Here is a 22,289-nt window from a genome sequence, read left to right as displayed (position 1 = left end):
GCCACATCTAATGTTCTGTCCCTTCTGTTCCCATTCTTCTTCCTTCCCAGAACACTTGAAGGAGCAGCTGGAAGAATACATGGCTCGGTTTTCCAAAGTGAGGATTGTTCGCACCAAGAAAAGGGAAGGGCTGATCCGGACCCGGCTCCTGGGGGCATCCGTGGCCAGAGGCCAGGTGCTGACGTTCCTGGACTCCCACTGCGAGGTCAACGTCAACTGGCTGCCCCCGCTCCTCAGTGAGTGACCCTCGGCCCCTGCGGCCTCCGGGGGTGGGGGTTGTGGGGCGTGGTGTGCTAGAGACCCCTTTTATGAGTTAGACAGTGGGAGCCTTGGATTGCCTCTTAACCATTGCTGCGACATCGAGGTAACTAGAAAACCACATCGAAATTGACACGTTAGATAATATGAACTGCCGTCTAACGTAAGGTTTGAAGAGGTTTGATTTCTTTGTCTCGGACATTCAACTTGCCTGCAGTCATACTCACTGAGTAAACACTAAAAGAGAAAAGTGTTCCTTATACCAGCGGTCCCCAACCTTTTTGGCACGAGGGACCATTTTTGTGGAAGACAATGTTCCCAAGGACAGGGGCAGGGGGGATGGTTTTGAGATGATTCAAGCACATTACATTCGTTGTGCACTTTATTTCTATTATTATGACATCAGCTCCACCTCGGAGCATCAGGCATTAGATCCCGGGGGTTGGGGACCCCTGCATTACACCGCCTAGAAGCACAGTATGATTAACATGCACACACGTACACACACACACACACACACAGTTTAGCAATTATTATAGGATTGTTAAGAGATGAGAAGCGTATTCAGCCCCAGAATACAGTTAACGTGTAAGCGCCCTGGCATTTTCCCAGGATTTATAGGGCCATTCTCTTTTCCACTCTGGCACCTGCCTCGCTCCCTGAATATACGACCCCCCGATGTTCACACACAACCCCTCAAACACTCAGAGCTGCTATCCAGGTGATACGTCCTAAAGGACCACGAGAAGACTCTGTCACTTGAACTGTGAGAAACACAAAAGTCCCAAAAGCCATTCAAGCTCACAACACGACACGAGGCTGAGTCCAAGCATCCGTGTTTTTTAATTTCACGATGAAGTCAGAGATAAAGCCCAGCAGTGGCTACAGAATAAATTGTAAGGCTGAGAAAAAAACAATGTGTTTCTAGAAAGTTCTTGGTGCACACACATCGCGTTCCTTTCTGTCCCTCCAGATTTCACTCCATCAACTTTTATTGTAAGTATATCCCTGGCCTTGGAGCTAAAGCCAGTAACAGCCGCCTTCCCCACAGCTGCCTCAGAAAGAATCATTTGCTATTGACAACGGCGCAGGATTTCAGGTAGAACCAGCAAAGCTCCCTTAGTAAAAGATGCAGAGGGGAAAATCAATTAAAACTGTGTTGGGTTTAAAACAGGAAATGACCGGCAACTAAGGCCCCTCCACATCTCAGATCCACACTCTCCCCCACAGACAACCGCCCAGCCACCCTAATCAACAGGGATGTTTCTATGCTCCTGATGGCCAGAGACTCCTCTGAGCTTTTAATTAAAAGTACCTTGTCCAAGGACATAGCAATTTAGAGTTTCATTAGCAACCGTGAGTTTCCCTTAAACTGAACTTGACCTATATGGTGTTGAATACACAAGTCAGCACAAGGCCTAATTTATTTATGAATCAAAGCAGTCCCTAAATGCCAGTTATCAAGGCTCTGATTGTTCATATGCATCTAACAAGGAAAAAAACACATAGGGGGCAAAAAGGGAGAAGACAGAGAATAAGGAGAAACCCACTTTTTCTCATTTAAGCATCTCATTTCCTGTAGGCCTGATAGGTAAGAAATGATTCGCGCTCAGGATCAGTATCTCTTCTTATTTTCCTCTATCAGTGTCTTGACACATCCTCCAAAATGAAAAAACAAAAAAAACAGGTGGAGCCACACAGTTTCTTGGTTCATTTTTCACCTTGGGATTATACCTGAATTTCAATTTCCCATTAAGAGTCTGCTTGTTTGATCCCTGGAAACTGAAATGTAGGCACAAGCCTTAGATGAAAAATTAGTCATGCTGCTTTCACCCCAAACTAGTGCCGCTGGATGAGAGCTGGGAGGAAATTTGAAGGGAAAGTTGACAGTTAATTTAACAGACTCATTCTCTTCGGGTCACCTTGGGACTCCTTGGTGGTCAAGGAACTTGTAAATCAACCTGATTCTGAATTTGATTGAAGAAAGTCACTGAAACCTTAATACTCAAATACCTGCAGAGGTGATAGAAAAAATATTTTGGACACAGCAACAATGGTCTCCTCTGCCAAAGACATCTATGGGGGGACGCCACTTAAATAAAGATTAAAGCCCACTGCAAGGCTTGCCTGAGGGAAAAAGGATGCCCATAGAGCCCTTGGTGGGATTAACTTAAAGGATGCTGGAGAGGGGGGTGGTCTCTCTGTCTACTAATTAACTGAAATAAGATTAAGGTGACCCTCAGGCTCTCTAAGGCCTCCTGGGACCATGCTAGCTAAAACTGCAACCCCTTGTCAATAAAATAAATACCTAGAAATAAAGCCCAAAACATAGTAAGCTGAAAAAGTTAAAAATAAAATAAGATTGCAACCCTTTCCACATGCCACTTTCCCCTTACCCTGCTTTATCTTCTTTCCATCACATTTCTCACCTTCTAGCATACTATATAATTCAGTTATTTACTATGTATGTTGGTTCTCTTTGCTCTATTCATGAAGACAGGGATTTTTGTGGTTGTTACTCACCGCTGTACCCCCAGAACCTAGAAAAGTGACAGATATGTAGTTTCTACTTAATGAATGGCTATTGACTTATGAATGAATGAATGAACAAATGAATGTATGAATGAAAGGACTGTAGGTCTGGAGGGGAGACCTTCCATAGGGTTCTGTGTTTCCACACCCCGCCTTAACAGTGTCATCAAAACAAAGATGCTGAAATAGCCAGACCTCATTATTTCTAAATGACATCTTTTCTTTTTTAGAGACATTTAAATGTATTTTATTCCACACGTCACATCCAAAGGTCTTACAAAGAACCAGAAAGCAGATGTTCACACTTAAAAGTTCTGCCTGCCCGACAGTATTAGTTTGTTATAATAAATATTGAAGATATGCACATTGTTGGGAAGACAGTACTTCACATGTGAGCCAAAGAACCTGTACACACCCTTCCCCACACTGGCTGTTCACGTCTCACATAATAACATCTACAAGGGAGGAGCTGGCGCTGTAACTGGAAAATAACTCTCCTTTCTGCCTCAGAGAAGCACCACTGGCAACTGCAAAGACCCCAGGCTTTAGGATGGGACCATTAAGCGGGGGTAGCATCCTAATTCTTGCCCTCAAAAGATGAGCGACCTTGAACAAGCTATTTAACTTCTCTGAGCTCAGTTTCCTCATATGTAAGCTGGGAATGATGATAGAAGCCACCTCACAGGGTTGATAGGAGGACTGAGAACAGGATGAGCAGTTGCTTAGTAGTTGCTCAAGAATTTAATAGCAGCAGGAACAGTAGCGGTAGTATTGGGCCACCTAACATATTTTTGGATATGATGAGAAAAGATAAAGATGTATAGCTTTGATAAATAGAGTCTATATTAAAGAAGAGCAGCAAAATAGGACTTGGCAAAATCTCTGGTAAGCCTGAGAGCAAAGAATTCTGTGTATAATCTGGCAGCATTTGGAGGGCGGGGGAGGGACCACCATCATGGCCATCCTAAGAAAGATGCTAAAAAAACTAGGAAGTTAAATATTTACACTTTGGAACCTCTAGAAAGCAAGCCAGTATTTTCTCAGCAGGCTCTAGCTGTATGCTTGAAGGAACACAAGGACTGTTTATTCTCCATGCGTGTTGGATGCAGTGTAAAATGACAGATTGGGGACAGGTCAGAGCAAACATGTGACAGAGGGAGAGTTAAGTGGACTTCTCCAGGTCTCTCTGGGACACCACTTTCTTCAAGGAAAACACCACAACACTAATTGCAGCTAATCACTGTCCCATCACGTTAAGGCCAGCATTCAAACAGAGATTCTGCAAAGCGCTCCGAAGACAAGAGGGAACCAGGCTCCAAGCGCAGATGCATTAGGAAGGGCTTCTCTTGGCAGAAAAGTGAGCGACGACCTGGGCTGGCGTGTCATTTCCTATTCTGTGCTCTCGTTTTTCAGACCAAATTGCACTCAACCACAAAACCATCGTGTGCCCCATGATCGATGTCATTGACCACAATCACTTCGGGTACGAGGCCCAGGCCGGGGATGCCATGCGCGGCGCCTTTGACTGGGAGATGTACTACAAGCGGATTCCCATCCCTCCGGAGCTGCAGAGGGCGGATCCCAGCGACCCCTTTGAGTGAGTAGCAGCGGAGGGAGGGGCCAAGGGAGAGGGGGCAGGTAACTCAGGTGTGTGTGTCAACTGGAGACCCAGGAGGATTCATGGCTAATGAAATGGAAGAAAACATGTGGCAAAAGTATGCAAAACGTGGGGGAAAGGTCAGCCCCTGTGATCTGTGTAAAATCCCAAGCTGTGCTGAGTACATTCTCCGACTTTCTGAGCATGAAAGGGCATATGCGGTGTCGAATCAGTAAAAGTAGAGTTCACAGCAAATGCACAGAGAAGGGATATGCAGTTCCTTTCAGATATTCTCGTAGAGGGGCTCTCATTTTCAGTGCCCTCTGTTCTTTCTGCTTTTCCCTAAAGGATTATTTAAATTCACTCTTTTACTTTTCTTTATTAGGGAATGATATAAAATATAAATGTGTCTTTAGGCCTACGTTCCACACCCTGCTGGGAATTGCTTCTTTATAAAGGAAGGGCGTGCTTCTGATGAGCAGGTGCTCCCAGAACTTAAACTTGGGGAATTCAATCCAAAGGATAGATCCAGAGTAGATAACCTTTGATAATACTGCCTCCAGTTTCAGTTCTATACAGATAGAAGTTTACAGTAATCTATTGATTTCTACAAAGCTAAATTCTTTTTTTCCAATGTGGACGTGAGAATTGTGTATGTCAAGAAAAAGAAAAAAATATGGCTTAGCTTGACAAACTATTAGGACCGTTAATGGCGAACTTTTTCCGAAAGTTACGCAGAGATTGCCCAAGGTGTGCTATCATCTATTCCTCATACTTCACCCTTTTGATCTCATTAAAACCTTTATAATTTTAAAACTATTATATTTTTTCTTAATACAAAAAAAGTCTAGATCCTCGCTTTGCGCCCTAAGATTCTATTTAAAATGCGTTAAAATCAATACTGTCTTTTTATTATTTCATTTTATTTTTTATTGACATATAGTTGCTGTACAATATATATGTTATAGGTATACAATACAGTGATTCACAATTTGTAAAGGTTATACTCCATTTACAGTTATTATAAAATATTGGCTAGATTCCCTGTGTTGTATAATACATCCTTGCAGCTTATTTTATACCTAATAGTTAGTACCTCTTACTCCCCTACCCCTATCTTGCCCCTCCCCACTTCCCTCTTCCCACTGGTAACCACTAGTTTGTTGTCTATACCTGAGGGTCTGTTTCTTTTCTGTTATATTCACTAGTTTGTTGTACTTTTCTAGGTTTCACATATAAATGATATCGTAAAGTATTTGTTTTTCTCTGTCTGACTTATTTCACTTAGCATAACATCCTCCAAGTTCATCCATGTTGCTACAAATAGCAAGGTTTCATTCTTTTATACAGCTGAGTAGTATTCTACTGTGTGTGTGTGTGTGTGTGTGTGTGTTGTGTGTGTGTGTGTGTGTGTGTATGCCATGGATACATCTTCTTTATCCACTCATCTATTGATGGACACTTAGGTTGCTTCCATATCTTGGCTATTATAAATAATGCTGCTGTGAACATTGGGGTACTTGGATCTTTCTGAATGAGTGTTTTTGGGGGGTTTCTTGGATATACCCAGGAGTGAAATTGCCAGATTATATGGTAGTTCTATTTTTAGTTTTTTGATAAATCTCCACATTGTTTTCCACAGTGGCTGCACCAATTTACATTCCTACTGACCATGTATGAGGGTTTCCTTTCCTTCACATCCTCGACAACATTTGTTATTTGTGGTCTTTTTTGATGATGGCCATTCTGACAGGTGTGAGATGATACCTCATTGTGGTTTTGATTTGCATTTCCTTGATAATTAGTGATATTGAACATCTTTCATGTGCCTATTGACCATTTGCATGTCCTCTGTGGAGCAATGTTTATTAAGGTCTTCTGCCCATTTGTTTTATTGGGTTGCTTGGTTTCTTTTTTTTTTGGCACACGGGCTTAGTTGCTCCGTGGCATGTGGGATCTTCCTGGAGCTGGGATCGAACCAGTGACCTCTGCATTGGCAGGCGGATTCTTAACCACTGCGCCACCTAGGAAGCCCCAATTGCTTGGTTTCTTTGATGTTGACTTATATGATTCTCTAACACCATGTACAAAAATAAACTCAAAATGGATTAAAGACCTAAATGTGAGACCAGATACTATAAAACCCCTAGAGGAAAACATAGGCAGAACACCCTTTGACACAAAACATAGCAGTATTTCTTTGGATCCATCTCCCAAAGGAAATAAAAGCAAAAATAAACAAATGGGACCTAATTAAATTGAAAAGCTTTTGCCCAACAAAGGAAATCATCAACAAAATGAAAAGACGACCTACAGAATAAGATAAAATATTTGCAAATGATATAATCAATGAGGGATTAATATCCAAAATATATAAACAGCTCATACAACTCAACATCAAAAAAATCAATACTGTCTTTTCATCAATTTGCGGTAGAGAAACTCCCAAGTGCAAACATTATATCTGTGACACTCACACTTTAAATTACAGTAAGTTGATAAACATCAGGAAAATGTTTCCTCCAATTCTAGTCTCTAGGAAGATAAGCTCTTGGGAAAGCAAAGGGGATTTCAGAAGACATGAGCCTGATAAAAATGAGGAGAAATCATTTCTTTTGTAATATGAAGCATGCTCGTTAAGCATCCAGAATTTCTGAAAGAGGCTTCTTCAGACTCATAAATTGCGAGTTTTTGAGAAGAAATAATGAAGGCCTTTGCTACTCTTCCAAATACTTCAGCCAAGATTTCAAGGAGATTGGAAACTACCAGGAAAGTTTTTTAGTAATCCAAGGCAAGGAGTTTCTAGTAAGCATTTGACCTGGGCCCAGCTGAGAGAGGATCTTTAGACGTTCCTGAAGGTAACCATCTGAAAGTCCTGGCCAAAGGGCTTCAGGTGGGATTAAAGCCAGGCAGGTATGGGGGGAGATACAGAAAGACCCTAAACATGGTGGCAGTGTTACTAGATGTCAGCTGATGGTAGAATAGCCATGGTCCGGTTGCTAGTATTCAAGGTTGCCATGTTTAAGTCTGAGGATTCATTCACGATAACTTTTCCAATAAGTACTGTAATCATGACTGGGTTATATAATCATGACTTCTACTTTACTTCCACTGCAACAGTGGGGTCCCTGCTTTCTACAGATGTGGGATCAAAATGCTACCAAAGGAACTGCAAATGGTGAAAATCCCAAAAATATTCTCAATCCCTACACTGACAGTAGAAATTTTTGTCAGGTAGACCCTGGATGTGGCTATCACAGTATTAGGCACCTTGCTTAACCACAGAGCTGGCAGAGTTGCTAACTTTCGGAATTAAATTACCTCTTGCTCCTGTCACCTACTTAGGTGGTTGCTGTCCTGTCAAAAATGGCATTCTATCCAATACGACCGCCTTTCTGCTTTAAGTCCCTTTGATTCCTAGGAAGGCAGACACTTTAGCCTTTTGCAATAAATGTAGCTTCCAGGATGTGTCCACTTTGATCTTCGAAACTGCATTTGCCTTCCTGATAATAAAAGAATGCTTAGTTACCCAAACAGCTCTGAGCCGTGTATCAGCAATTCCATTATCTAGGCAGCCACCTGAATGGACGCATAAACAGACATGCTTCCGGCGAAAACTTGCTTCTCTAGATGTAAAGCTTTAAGATCCACAGAACAAACGTGGTCTATCTATACATCTCTCAAGCCTTTCATGTTTTCAGCTGGCTGCTGTGAGGATTTCCTCGGGGTGGGGTGGTGGGGGGAGAATAGGCAGAAAATTCATGAAGAAAGGAACTACAGAGTAAGATGGAACTGCATTGCAAACTCCAGGACCTTTCTGACACTATATATGCAAAGATTATCTTTCTGTAGCAAGGTGATCAAATGTCCTGAATGACAAGACCTGAATTCTCTGTTATTGGAGTTTTCTCCAGCTAGTGACTGCAGTAGTGTTTTTCAACCTGCAAATCCTGTGAAATTAGAAGGACATGAACAGTATTTGACAACTAATGAATTGAATTGAATTGAAAATTTCAGAGTATTACATGGGTATGTAAATACAGGTATTGTTTCTCAGATATTTGGTTTCAGTTATAATGCATATATGATCCTAGCTCATGACATAAATGGTGTTTCTTAATATACATTACACAGTCAGAAGAGTTCAAAACCTATCAACTTCCTAAACTGGGAATCTAAACCTTCATCAACTTGACTAGGAAGGAAAAAGGAAAACTCATAGATAACTTTGACCTCTAAGAAAAAAAATTACTTATATTTGCAACGGGATCTAGTTTTCAGACAAACCACTCCTAGAATATGAGAGCGAATGCAATATACACAGTTCAAATTATCTGGCAGTCACAATTCTCATTAGATTGGATATATTTGGTAAATATTCTTGTCTTTTAAAAAAGCATGAACTGCTCCCCTTTACTGGTGGCTAATATGGTGTAATGCTCTTAGGAAATTCTTGGTATTCATGGCTTTTAGCAGGTTTCCTTATTCTTGGTTTACTTCTAATGCAGGGCACTTAGGAATTGAAGTTCTTTTCTGTGTGACAAAACATAATATGCTTTAGTCACGATGAGAAAGGGGAAGATATTCATTTGCTTTTTGACCACTAACATTTCTTCAACCTTATCTCGGCATCTGAAAGTTTAGAAAGAACCAGAAGGAATTATCTTATCCAACTTCTCTTTAATGCGAGCAACCACTAGACAGCATCTAACACAGATGATCAGCCTCTTCTTTTCTTTTTTAGTGAAGTATAGTTGATTTACGTCATGCTAATTTCTGCTATACAGCTAAATGCCTCAGTTATACATATATACGCATTCTTTTTTTATATTCTTTTCCATTATGGTTTATCCCAGAAGACTGGATATAGTTCCCCGTGCTCTACAGTAGGACCTTGTTTGTTGTCCATTCTGAATGTAATAGTTTGAATCTGCTAATCCCAAACTCCTAGTCCATCCCTCTCCCCCCGACCCACCCACACCCTCCCCACTTGGCAACCACAAGTCTGTTCTCTATGTCTGTGCATCTGTTTCTGCTTTGTAGATAGGTTCATCTGTGCCATAGTGTAGATTCCATATATACGTGATATCATAAGGTATTTGTCTTTCTCTTTTTGACTTACTCCACTTAGTACGATAATATCTAGTTGCATCCATGTTGGACCAGCTTCTTGAACTCATCAGGGAAGTAATATCAGCTGCCTCAAAAGACTCTCCTTTCCATTAGACTGATTGGCAGGAAGCTTTTCCCTCGGATTAAGAAAAGTCTGCCTCCCTCATCCCAAATTGTCCTACTTGAAACACAGGGAATGTCTAATTCCTCTTCAACAACAGAGCTGTTAAAAATATTTGAAAACCACTACCATGCCTAGCCCTCCCAAGGAAGAAAAAAGAAACTTTTCTTCTCCAGGCTAAATATCTCCAGTTCTATCCTCATGTCCTCCAGGTCCTACAGAATCCTTGAACCTTCTTGCTGATTGATGTAAATGCTTGATTTTTGTAAATTCACAGGACTACTGCAATTTCATCCACATTTCTCTAACTTGTTCACAAGGATAACGTGAAATATTCCACCCAATATGTCAGGTACTCAGTCGCTAATATAGAGTCTGTCAACCTTAAAAATAAAGTTAATTTCTAGGAAGTTTGCACTGGTTTCTAGAGATCATGCTTTCTTGTGCTAAGTGCTCACAGTCAATTCAGCAGTGCGTTCAGTTTTGCAATTTTGCTGTGTATTTCAGAATCTACCTCTATTCTGTCTTTCAGTTGTGGAGAAATTACTTTTACTCTGCCAGTCTTCTGCAGATAGATCTCTAACAATTCCCCAAAGACTTCTAAAACATAGAGTTTTAATCATCATGGATGGAATTCTTGTCCACCATCATTAGCCAGCTCTGACAGTCTCTATTTTCCAGTTTTATATACCATCAATTGCCAAAATTTAAAAAATAAGGGTATCTGCCCTTGGGGGTGAAAAAGCCTCACAGGATACAAATGTCCATTTATTCTCTCAAAACCTCTATGTCCACGGACACATCAGGTTGAATTCAGTGTCTCGTCCACCAGTTACCTGGCCTAGAACTATCTCAGGGCACGGATAGCAATGGACATGACCCACTGGCAGCATCTCAAGGTTGGAACTTCAAATACTGAAGATCCCCTGAGAGGTAAGCACCAAACGGAGATCCTTCTGGGCTGGCTCTGCAGTCCAGAACTGTGCAGCTTAGCCCACACTCAAAGGGATAAACATCCCCCTCTCTGTTACAGACAGCTGTATCCCTGCAACACGGACATAAGATGCCTTCTAAAGAGTTACCGACGAGGTCTTCCTTTATTCTTCCAAGGGACAGAGTGCAGATCCCTGGAAACGTGCTAACTATCTTTCCTATACAGGAGCATCATAAAGTATGAATGCCAACACCATGTGAATGGCAGTACCCCTTGGGTAACAATACAGTGTTATGCTAAATTTTAGAATTGAATCAGAAAAAAATGTGCCAATAAGCCTAAGTTAATCAAGCTAGAAGAAACCTTAAAATCAATTTTACCGCTGTTTATTTATTTATTTAACTGAAGTATAGTTGCTGTACAATATTGTATGTTACAGGTGTACAATGTACTGATTCATAATTTTTAGAGGTTATACTCCACTTACAGTTATTATAAAACATTGGCTAGATTCCCTGTGTTTTTCAATATATCCTTGTAGCTTATTTTATACCTAACAGTACCTCTTACTCCTCTACTCGTATCGTGCCCCTCCCCACTTCCCTCTTCCCACTGGTAACCACTAGTTTGTTCTCTATGTATCTGTGAGTCTGCTTTTTTAATTATATTCACTAGTTTGGTGTAGTTTTTAGATTCCACATATAGGTGATATCATACAGTGTTTGTCTTTCTCTGTGTGACTTATTTCATTTAACATAACACCCTCCAAATTGATCCATGTTGCTGCAAATGGCAAAATTTCATTTTTTTATGACTGAGTAATATTCCATTGTATACATGTACCACATCTTCTTTACCCATTCATCTGTTGATGGACAGTTAGGTTGCTTCCATGCCTTGGCGATTGTAAATAATGCTGTTATGAACATCAGGATGCGTGTATCTTTTTGAATTAGTGTTTCTAATTTTTTTCAAATATACACCCAGCAGTGGAATTGATGGGTCATATAGTAGTTCTATTTTTAGTTTTCTGAGGAACCTCCATACTGTTTTCCACGGTAGCTGCACCAACTTACATTTCCCCAACAGTGTAAGAGGGTTCCCTTTCCTCCACATCCTCACCATCATTTGTAAACTCAAAATGGATTGATTAAAGACCTAAATGTAAGACAGGATACTATAAAACTCCTAGAGGAAAACATAGGCAGATATAAATTGCAGCAATATTTCTTTGGATTCATCTCTGAAAGCAAAGGAAATAAAAGCAAAAATAAACAAATGGGACCTAATTAAACTTAAAAGCTTTTGCACAGCAAAGGAAATCATCAACAAAATGAGAAAGGGAGAAAATATTTGCAAATGATATGACCGATACGGAATTAATATCCAATGTATATAAACAGCTCATACAACTCAACATTAAATCAAACAACCTGATTAAAATACGGGCAGAAGAACTGAATAGACATTTTTCCAAAGAAGACATACAGATGGCCATCAGGCACATGAAAAGATGCTCAACGTCGTTAATCATCAGGGAAATGCAGATCAAAACAACAATGAGACATCACCTCACACTTGTCAAAATGGCCATCATCAAAAAGAACACCTCTTATTTTTATAGAAGAAGGAATCTAGAGAGTCTATGTGACTTATCAAGTGTCACCACTGATCGATTTAGCTGCTACAGCTAGAGTCTGGGCTTGCTGATCCCCCATCCTGTGCTGCATTCTTTCATCCCCACCATGATGGGGGGGGAGAAAATTTACAGTTGTTAAATGCCTATTACTATGGGTCAGGCGCTGAGGAGGATATCTCCACATATTGCTAATTCACTTAATCCTTATCCCAAGTCTATGAAATAAATAATACTGTCTGCGTTTTTTACAAATGAGGTAATTCAGGCTCAAGAGGTAATTTTCTAAAGTTTATATAAGAAATTGGAATAAGAACCCAGATGTAACGATTCACACTATTCCATAGAAATGTCTACCTCCCTTTCCACTCAGAGAAGATGCATTCTCTAGTGCTTAAGAAATAATCAAATAGAAGAAAACATTTTCAGAGAAAATAGTAACTTCTTCCTCAAACAGTAGTGCATGCAGGTAAATGACCACCACGAAGCTGAAAGCATCACCAGCCATCACCAACCCTTTCACAAGTCTTGTCTCCAGACATATTCAACACACTGGGTTAAACAAAACCATTCCAGGTCGCCTCAACCAGATGGACTGCGGCTGCACAAGGGTGCCCAGCAAAGTGGTGTGAGCAGGGCTGAGAGCTGGCCAGCCCTCTGCTCAGAAGGCCAGGGGCCCACACTTGGGCTGACCAGCAGGGCGTAGGAGGGGATCGTTCTCCTTGGTGTGCTCTGAAGCTTTGCCTTATTAATGCAAACAACAGACTGCAGTCAAGTTACTTGACACCCAGAGTGAACAACATTCTAGCTTTTGTCAGCACCTTATTGATTGCATTGGTTGACATCCAAATTTTAACATCCCACTTGGGTAAATTCCAGCAGGCGCTGAGCTGTACCTTAGCTTACTTAGAATTTGGAAGTAAAGATCATCGATAATTACTTTAACTCAAAACTCTTTCCACGTGAGTTTTGACCCAATATTGGCCATCCTGAATTTAATCAAAATTAGTAAGGAGGCAATTGGCTTCCCATGTGGAAAAGGAGACTGGATTTAATGTAGAAAATAAAGTAAGAAGGGCAAGGTCACAGGTCTCTCCACTTTCACTTCTGAATTGCATCGGGCATTGTTCACCTTTTTTTTTTTTTTTTTTTTTTCAGTCCAGCCCCTGTTGGGTTACCTGTAAACCCTGGAATATCCATTTGGTAGGTGGGAAAATTTTAGTCATACTCTGCTTCTCAAACTAAGTCAATGTACCTCACAGATTTTGCTGTGACCTGCAAGCAATTGCTTCCAACTTTGCCCACTTTTCCCTCAAAAACCCAAAACGATGCACACAAACTACCGTATCAGCTGCGTCAGCCTCAATCTTCAAACACATAATTCTCTGTGAATGAGGCTCCAAAAGGTAGTCACGAACTTCAGAGGGGATTAGATTAGAAAGCGGCATGGATGGACCCAGAGATTGGCATATTGAATGAAGTAAGTCAGACAGAGCAAGAGAAATATGATATCACTTATGTGTGGGATCTAAAAAAATGGTACCAATGAACTTATTTACAAAACAGAAACAGAGTCACAGATGTAGAAAACAAACTTATGGTGACCAAAAGTGGGGGGGGGGGAGGGACAAATTGGGAGATTGGGATTGACATACACACACTACTATATATAAAATAGATAACTAATAAGGACCTGCTGTATAGCACAGGGAACTCTACTCAACACTCTGTAATGACCTATATGGGAAAATAATCTTACAAAGAAAAGATACATGTACATCTATAACTGAATCACTTTGCTCTACACCTGAAACTGACACAACATTGTAAATCAACTATAAGCCAATAAAAGTTTTTTAAAAAAGATAAGAAAATACGTTCATCAATTTAGTCTAGCGATGAGTTCCAGGAGAGTGAAATAGGACTCCAGATCTCCAAAACCTCAACCACAGTTCTTGCCTGACCTTTGAATGATTCCAGAAGTCCTTCCGTGAATCTAACCAAATAACCTATTTCATTCAGCCTGTGTGGTATGTAACGTAAAACTTAACATTTGTAAAGCACTTCACTACATTAACTAATTGACTCCTTGTAATAATCCTTTGGCGTAGGTAAAGGAGCTAATGTTATTTTTTCCAATTTTGCAAATAAAGTGAGAACCAAAGAAATTAACCAACTAAGAGGCAAAAAACCAGGACTCAAATCAATGTCTTCATTCATTCAGATTTCAAATCTTAGAGTTAATTAGTAATCTCATAGGAATCAAATGAATGCCTTCTTTCATTCATTCAGACTTTAATCCTAGAGTTAATCGATACTTTTCATTTCCTCTCCCTTGAAGAGATACTTTGGCACCCATGAAGTGCAGGCGTTTTATCAATGAATGTTTCCTGGTGAGTCTGTAACAGGTGCGGGAAAGGAGACAGATTGCCTCGTACTCCACGCTGTGTCTTATCTGCAGGCCAACTGGAGCTGATAGGTTGAAAATGTCAGCTCTCAGTTTCTTCCTAATGAAGGGAAATGTCAACAGTGACAGCTTCTGGTCTGTTTATAACAAGACCTAATTCAATATTTGACAACCGCAAAAGGACAAAATGTTTAAAGAAAAATACTGTCAAATTTCTAAATGGTGTCCTCCTCTACAGAGGGTGACAATAAAGGAACAGAAATGGCTGAGGGTCTTAAAAACTAATCAAAACATTGAATAAAATCAATCTCCCTCAAAAGCCCAGAATAAAACCCACCGAATGGCTTTTTAATATCAAGTTAAAGGCCGTAACACGGGCAGAGGTGTTTTTAAGCAAACTTGTGAATGATCCATCTGTCCCATTGCTCCTCCTCCGGGCGTTTTGGCTACCCCAGTCTTAGGTCTGTGGGAGAATCATCTGATAAACAATTCACACCAAGGGCTTGTGATAAGCCTTTTCCCTGACCAGGATCTGCTCACCAGAAAGACTCTTTCTTTCTCCCTCTCCAGGTGGAGTGATATTTACCCCAGCAAGAGGCTCCCTATGACTTTCTCCTTTTTCCAGCATCCAGAATAACATTAACAAAATTAACTCCCAAATTAACGGTCACTGCTTTTATTCTCCCTGTGCTGCCCTGCTCTTCTTTCCTTTGTCCTGCTCTCTGGAGGTCTCTGGGTTCCTGAGGTGGCTCTGGCTCTGATGCCCTCTTTCTGATTTCTGGCCACAAGCTGGACTTTTAAACCTGTTTCTGCCACCACTCCCTTTAGGGTCACTCAGTCACAGGAGACCCGGTAGAGCATGCTATTTTGAAAGGTGATGAGACCTAGTCCTCCCGCCTGAGATAGGTTCTTGTCCCTGTTCACCACTCAGGACCACGGTCCCAGTGAAACTCAGAGACACCCTCTCTGTGACTTTTGTGCGAAGAAGCCCCGTCCTTGTTTCTTTAGTATTATTTCCTCTTGAACCTTGGACTCTGACTTCATTCCTGGTCTTGCAGGCTAGTTAGCTCCTCCACAGCCAGGCTGCACACTGAATTCTTCACTGCCAGCTCCTCTGAGCAAAATCAGCCAATCACCCCTCGACCTCCAGGGCTATCCAGTAGTTATCGATAAACCTGCACCGCTTAAGACTTAGCAATGGTTTCCAATGTATTGAAGAATCGTGGAATTCACAAACTTGGACCGTTGAATTTTATTGTCCATTGACCTGTTCTTTCAACCATTAACGGCTTTGCTCTGCTTCTCAAACTGGTGTCCTGAGTCCATCTTTCTGTCTCATGTGTGATGACTGTTTTCTGTGTCCTTCCCCCAACACTGAGATGTCACTTGATTCTCCCTACATTCACTCCTTGTCTGGACGTCTTTAGGGGTCCTGTACTCCATGCTGTAATCACACTGAGTCCAGTCTCCCTGTTCTTCTTTCACTAGAGTTCTGCTACCATTTTGCTAAGGAGAAACCGCCGTGAATTTGCCGCCTTCCTAGAACCCAAGGTTCAGCAACATTCACTCTACTCATGGGGGTGTTACATAGGAGCAGGAGAATTTCATAGAACCCTCTGGCATTCACCCAACTTCCCCTTCCCTCCCAGTGAACAGGAGTATAGACCCGAGGCCTGGGTGCCTTTAGCTTTGTTTTCTCACCTGAGGCTCCTGCTCTGCTGTCCACTTTTTGTCCCTTCTCAAGTCAACTCCTTTTTTTTCCCCTTCTAATCACCGCCAACATTGATTCTAGCATCAGCGCAGGGAGGACTGTTGTGTTCAATTTACTCAGCACTGCATCACTGGTACCTAGTACCTGCCCATAACAGGCACCCCATAAATACTTATTAAGTGAATGCAGTAAATATTGTTAGGAGAGGAAGCGGTCCAACAGGGCTGAGTATACTTGAAGAAGAAGTGACAGTTTTCAGAAAAGGATAACAGCCAAGGAAAACGGTGCAGCACAGTATTTGCAGGGTGTCACCCACAGACTAGTCTGAACAGAGAGGTGATTCTTGCAGGGGAGTGGTAAGAGATAAAGAGAAAGATATTGTGGTCAAGACCAGACTTCAGAAGGCCTTGATTCTGCATGTAGAAGGAAGAGAGCTGGTAAAGACATGTTCTAGGAAAAACCACCTGGTAGTGGAAGGCCTCCCCGGAATCCTTTACATGATGGATGATAATAAAAGTCATTTGGAAAACCACAATCCAGGAGAGAACATCTTTTACAAGAGGCTGGTTCTTAATAAGGTAATGATATTGACCCTTCAAGTTCTGTCCGTTTCTAACAAGCACCGAGATGCTGTGAGAGTCCAGGGCTGTCAGGGTTCCAGACACCACCTGGACCCCGAGGGGAGCAGTGGGCTGTGAGGGCGCTGCCAGAAAGCCATTGGAGGGAAGGGCTGAGGGGGTGGGGGGTGTTGGACTTGGTACGGGTCACGGTCTTAGAACTGGAGGGTACACAGGCATCACAGCACAGATCTGAAGTCTAGGCAAGAAAATTAAATCTTACACATTCAGATGAAGCCTTGAGTGTTCATAGTGGAAGAAATGATGAAAACTAGAGTCTGGTCTGGGACTCAGCGGGCAGTGGTCTGATGGCCCAGTGATGATGCTGAACCTGAGCAAAGATCAGAAAGCAGGTCTGTAGTTAACCAAAGGGCTGGACAGAGGGTGACTGAAAGTCTCTAGTCCTGAAGTTCTCTGCCTCAGAGATGGAGTGTGTCGGCTGCCATGGACTCAATTCTATGATTTTATTTAAATATATGTTTAAATAAATATATTTAAAATATACTCATATTATCATACTATTATTATTTTATGTTATAACTATAATGATTAGGGTGATAATTTTATTATATAAATTTGATTACATATACATGCCTTATAAATCAGCTCAAATTATTTTTCAAAGAAAGTGTTTACCTATGGATAATAAGAGCATGGAAGATATAAAGCCTGTCTTTGAGTCTATGCTGAGGTCTTCCGAGGTGAGTCTCTTGGTTCCAGACCACATGGCAAGAGGTGAGTGTCTTAGTCCTCTGGGGCTGCTATAAGGAAAGACCGTAGACAGGGTGGCTTAGAAACAACAGGAATGCTTTCCTCACAGCTGTGGAGGCTGGCAGTCAAGGTGCTGGCAGACCTGGTGTCTGGTGAAGACCCACTTCCTGGCTTACAGATGGCTGTCTTCTTGCTGTGTCCTCAGCTGGTGGAAGGGGCAGGGAGCTCCCTTTTTCATAAGGGCACTAACCCGCTTCATATGGGCTCTACCCTCATGATCTCATCACTGCCCAAGGCGTCACCTCCAAACACCATCACATTGGGTGTTAGGTTTCGACGTATGAATTTTGGAGGATGTAGACATTCAGTCCATAGCAGTGAGGTTGTACTCAGAAATGAGCTGTATATATGATTGAAGAGAGACTTTAGAATAAAGAAATGAATCAATCAGAAATGATGGATTCCCCATCTCAATCTTCTAATAAAGTTTGAACAAAAATAAACAAACAGAATGGAATAATAAAATAAAACAGTAATGCACACACCCCACTGATGTAAATAGAGATGGGTGATACTAGAAAAGTAATATATTTTTATTAGCTTTCCTGTGATTGAAGTGATCCGTCTTTATTGTTTGCTGTCCTGATTATCTATTTGGTGTCCAGGAGTAGTAGCTACAGTAAAGCCACATCCACAGAGGAAACGCTTGTAGCCAAACCATCATTCCCTCCTTCAAAGCAACAATTAAGCAGTTTTTTTGTTTTGTTTATTTTTTTGTCTAACATTTCTTGGGGTAGATCCATCTGGAAACATGTTAAGGAGAAAAGGATTTCTGCTTTTGTTTCTTGGACTGCCAACAAAAACTGCACAAAGTGAGTTCTTGAGGAAGGGATGCTATGGGGTGTAACCCATGGGAGAGGCAAAGGCCCAGGGTTCCCATCAGGGAGACGTGTGCTGCTGGGGGTGGAGACCCAGAGCCTGCAAGCTGCAGTGTCTGACTCAAAAGTGACCTTGAGGGCACCTTCCAGCTCAAATCTTCTTTGGTTGGGAAATCTGGGCCACACCAGGATGTTCGTGGTGCTGTGTCTTCCTCCTCGGTTTGGGCTGCTCTCCCATCAGTAGGGACGAGAGTGAGCTTGGCCTGGATCCCGCTGTAGAGTCAGGGGAGCCAGCACAGGGGAGCAGGAGACTCACAAGGTCAAGGCCGGAGGGTTCCGGCTGCTCTGGACGGGGAGGAAAATGCGCATGCGGCGTGGTACCCAAAGGGAGAAAGCAAGTGAAGAGCGGTGTGTCAGAGGAGAGACAGGATGGCATAGCAAACCAGAGGACAGGAAGCCCATCTGAAGGGCACCGAGTCAAGGCCAGCGGTGGGGGGAAGGGCTGTGTCTGTAAGAGAAAATCAATCTCAATCCGGGCAGCGCTCACGCAATGCCCACGGGGGAGCGGGCGCTGTTTCCCACCACCTGTCCCTCCCCAGCTCCACAAATGTAAAAGCTCAAGAAGACTCAGACCAGCCAAAGCATTTTTCCTTGGCTTAGCAACGCTCCAAGAATTAAACGTTAACTTTTTACAGCAACAGAAGGCACCTCATAGACAATAATCCGAGTGTCTAGAACAGGTTTCAAACAAAGTCACCACTTCAATGCACAAAAATGCCACCTCCTCTGTCTCTGTAACTGAACTTGGGGGAGCCCCAGACAGAGCATCATTTCCAGTGAGAGCAGCCGGTCTGTTTCCAACACACGCAGGCCCCAGGGCAAGAGTGCAGATGAGGGCCTGTGAGCTATGTCTGCTTACAAGTTACAAATCAAACAAGTAAATGATCCAGTTGTGTTCTATCTTCCCACCTTGGTAAATATACCTTTACATCACCAGGAAGGCCAGGTCTGCAGGTAGAATTCCTCCTGAAAATTCTGCAGACGTGGCAGCTGTGTTTGTGTGTGTGGGGGCGGGCAACACAGCAGACCACGGCCAACCCTGTCTCGTCCCACTTGTCCTGCCTGCACTTCAGTTGCCGTGGGCACATGCAGGCAGGTGTAAAGCCCTTGTGTTCTGCTCCACCCACAAAAATAGCTGTCCTCTGGCCACTGCTCAGCCCCAAGCTCCCAGCCACAGGAGGGCAGCCCCGGGAAAGAAGATGGAAGAAGAGAATGCGGTCTCAGAAGCCCCCATCACCACTGTGTGGGGATGATGCAAACACAGCACCCAGCTTCCAGGATGTGTACAGCCATCAGCGGGCACATCTGTTAACCCAAGGACCACCCATCCTATCGGAGGGGACAGATGAAGTTGACCAGAGCACAGGCCCTCTTTCCTGGGTCCAATGTCCCTGGACGGGAGTGAACCCTGATCTCGCCACATAGATTCCTTCTGATTCAGAACCTGGTCCCTTACAGGTAAATTCTCAGTCAATTCTCAGTGCAAACTCAAAAGTCAAATTCCACTTCAGGTCCAGGATGGCATCTTAATAGTAGGGAGAGTCATGAAGGGGGAGAAGGGTCATCGGAGTTTTTATCTTTCTCATCAGCTTCTGCTGGATTCACATTGAATGTGGTGGATCTTTAAAAAGACGCTTTTGGGCTTCCCAGGTGTCACAGTGGTTAAGAATCCACCTGCCAATGCAGGGGACACGGGTTTGAGCCCTGCTCTGGGAAGATCCCACATGCCGCGGAGCAACTAAGCCCGTGTGCCGCAACTGTTAAGCCTGTGCTTTAGAGCTCGTGAGCCACGACTATTGAGCCGATGTGCTGCAACCGCTGAAGCCCACGTGCCTAGAGCCCATGCTCCACAACAGGAGAAGCCACCGCAATGAGAAGCCCGTGCACCACAACAAAGAATAGCCCTCGCTCGCATCAACTAGAGAAAGCCCTCACACAGCACCAAAGACCCAGCACAGCCAATAAAAAAAAAAAAAAAAAAAAGACGCTTTTGTCCTCACTGGACCCCTTGCTGGTGTCCCCAGCTGTCATGCCTCGGGCTGCTCTCTCTGCATCCATCTCAGAGGGTCTAAGGTCTTGCTAAACACTCGTCCTGGAGACCCAGTTTCAGGCTCTAACCAATCCCTTTGCCCAGCCCCAAACTTCAGGGCTGGGTCCCTTCACCTACCTCATGGTCATCCCTGTCTGGTGCTCTAGATCTCAGCTCTCATCTACCTACCACCTGTCCCCTCCCCCAGGCATGTGAGGGGAAGAGAACTTTTCCCTTCTTCCCTTCTAGGTTCTTTGGCTGGTCTAATCATTAAGCTGACATAAGACAGATTAAGAGGAGAAAAACAAGTTTCATTTCGTGTGCGAATGGGAGTTCGTAAAATATGAGACTCAAAGAAGTGACCAAGCAGGCAGCTATTATACCTTTTAAGCAAAGAAACAATAAATGTGGGAAGAATTGACATGACAAAGGGGTTTGGGCTTGGGATAGTAGATTAGCAACGAAGTCACAAGGTCTGTTTATACAGCCGTCTGTCCCTGAGTTTCCTGTCTCTGGTGATAAGGATGCCTTATCCCCTCCAGGTGCAGGGAGGGGATACTTCACAGGGGAGATGTATCTCCTACTTCCAGGAGGACAAAGGAGGGTCAGAGTGTCTGTTTTGCACTGGCTGTTTCTTAAATAACTTTAATTCAAAATAATGAGTGTATTTGGGGGCGGCCCTCTCTGATCCCCTCACAGGTAAGAGCACCTGCTCTCCTCCACAGACACACACACACACACACACACACACACACACACACACAGCCTGTGCGGACCTGGGGAACCCCCGCTCAGGCCCCCAGTCCAACTAACACTCCCCCACCCAGTCGCTCTTACAAGCCGCCCCAGGTCACGCCAGGCCTCTCTCTTACCTTCTCTTCGACTCCGACAAATCAGCCCAAACCTCCCTGTCCCCAAGGTGTCCCCTCCGCACCTCCACATGGTCTTCCCTCTACACGTGTGTGAGATGGAACCTAGGAGATAAAAGCACCAGGATGAGAGAGATGAAAGCAAGACACTCACGGCCACCGAAATGCAGTGCTAGAGACGCAGAAACAGAGAGAAACAGGGCTCAGCAGCAGGAATGCAGCAGGGAGTGGCCGCCTGTCCTGCCAGCTGTGTCCCCACCTCACAGGGTGGCTGCGAAGCGTAGGCGCTAAATTAGTATTTGTTGGGCGAAAAAACCACAGAAGAGTCAGTATTTGCAGGGACACCCTGTGCTAAATCTTTCCTTCCAGCCCACCCTGGGGACCTCTTTGCTACTCCAGGCTCTGGTGGTTTTTGTCTACTCTCTTCTTGTTTCAGCAGGATGAAATAAAAAGTTAAAATTGGTTTTTAGACAGTAAATGGGGCACAGGGGCTGGGATCCGCAGGAGGAAGATTTTTCGTGTGTCTAGAATGAGAAAATACACTAAAGGCAATTAAATGCACATTTATTCACAAGTGAATTGGGATACCATAAATAACGAATATTTATTATCATAATTGAGCAATTGGCCACTGTTTGTCTTTCCAGAGAATAGTAATAGATCCCTTAAGTAACAGATTTTTGACTTCTAATCTCTGCTTCTTGGTATCCAAAATTTTAACTAGACTCACCCTGAAAACTATTTCTTGGCTCTTCTAACATATAATTCATCTTAGTCTGATGAATATTTTTTCCAATTTTATTGAAGAGATTCCCTA

At 42.9% G+C, this 22,289-nt stretch overlaps 1 protein-coding gene across 1 annotated transcript in view; it reads left to right on the top strand.

Moving 5' to 3' along the window:
- The window catches only part of GALNTL6 (polypeptide N-acetylgalactosaminyltransferase like 6), a 1,169,120-nt gene that overhangs the window by 967,434 nt on the left and 179,397 nt on the right, over positions 1-22,289 (top strand). The window contains exons 5-6 of the mRNA XM_057724757.1: positions 51-236; positions 4,204-4,387. Of these exons, the coding sequence (XP_057580740.1) occupies positions 51-236; positions 4,204-4,387 (370 nt within the window). The remainder of the gene's footprint in view (positions 1-50; positions 237-4,203; positions 4,388-22,289) is intronic.

The sequence above is a fragment of the Hippopotamus amphibius genome, chromosome 2 (genome assembly GCF_030028045.1).
Source record: "Hippopotamus amphibius kiboko isolate mHipAmp2 chromosome 2, mHipAmp2.hap2, whole genome shotgun sequence".
Taxonomy (NCBI): Eukaryota; Metazoa; Chordata; class Mammalia; order Artiodactyla; family Hippopotamidae; genus Hippopotamus; species Hippopotamus amphibius.
This window is presented reverse-complemented; position numbering and strand designations above follow the sequence as displayed.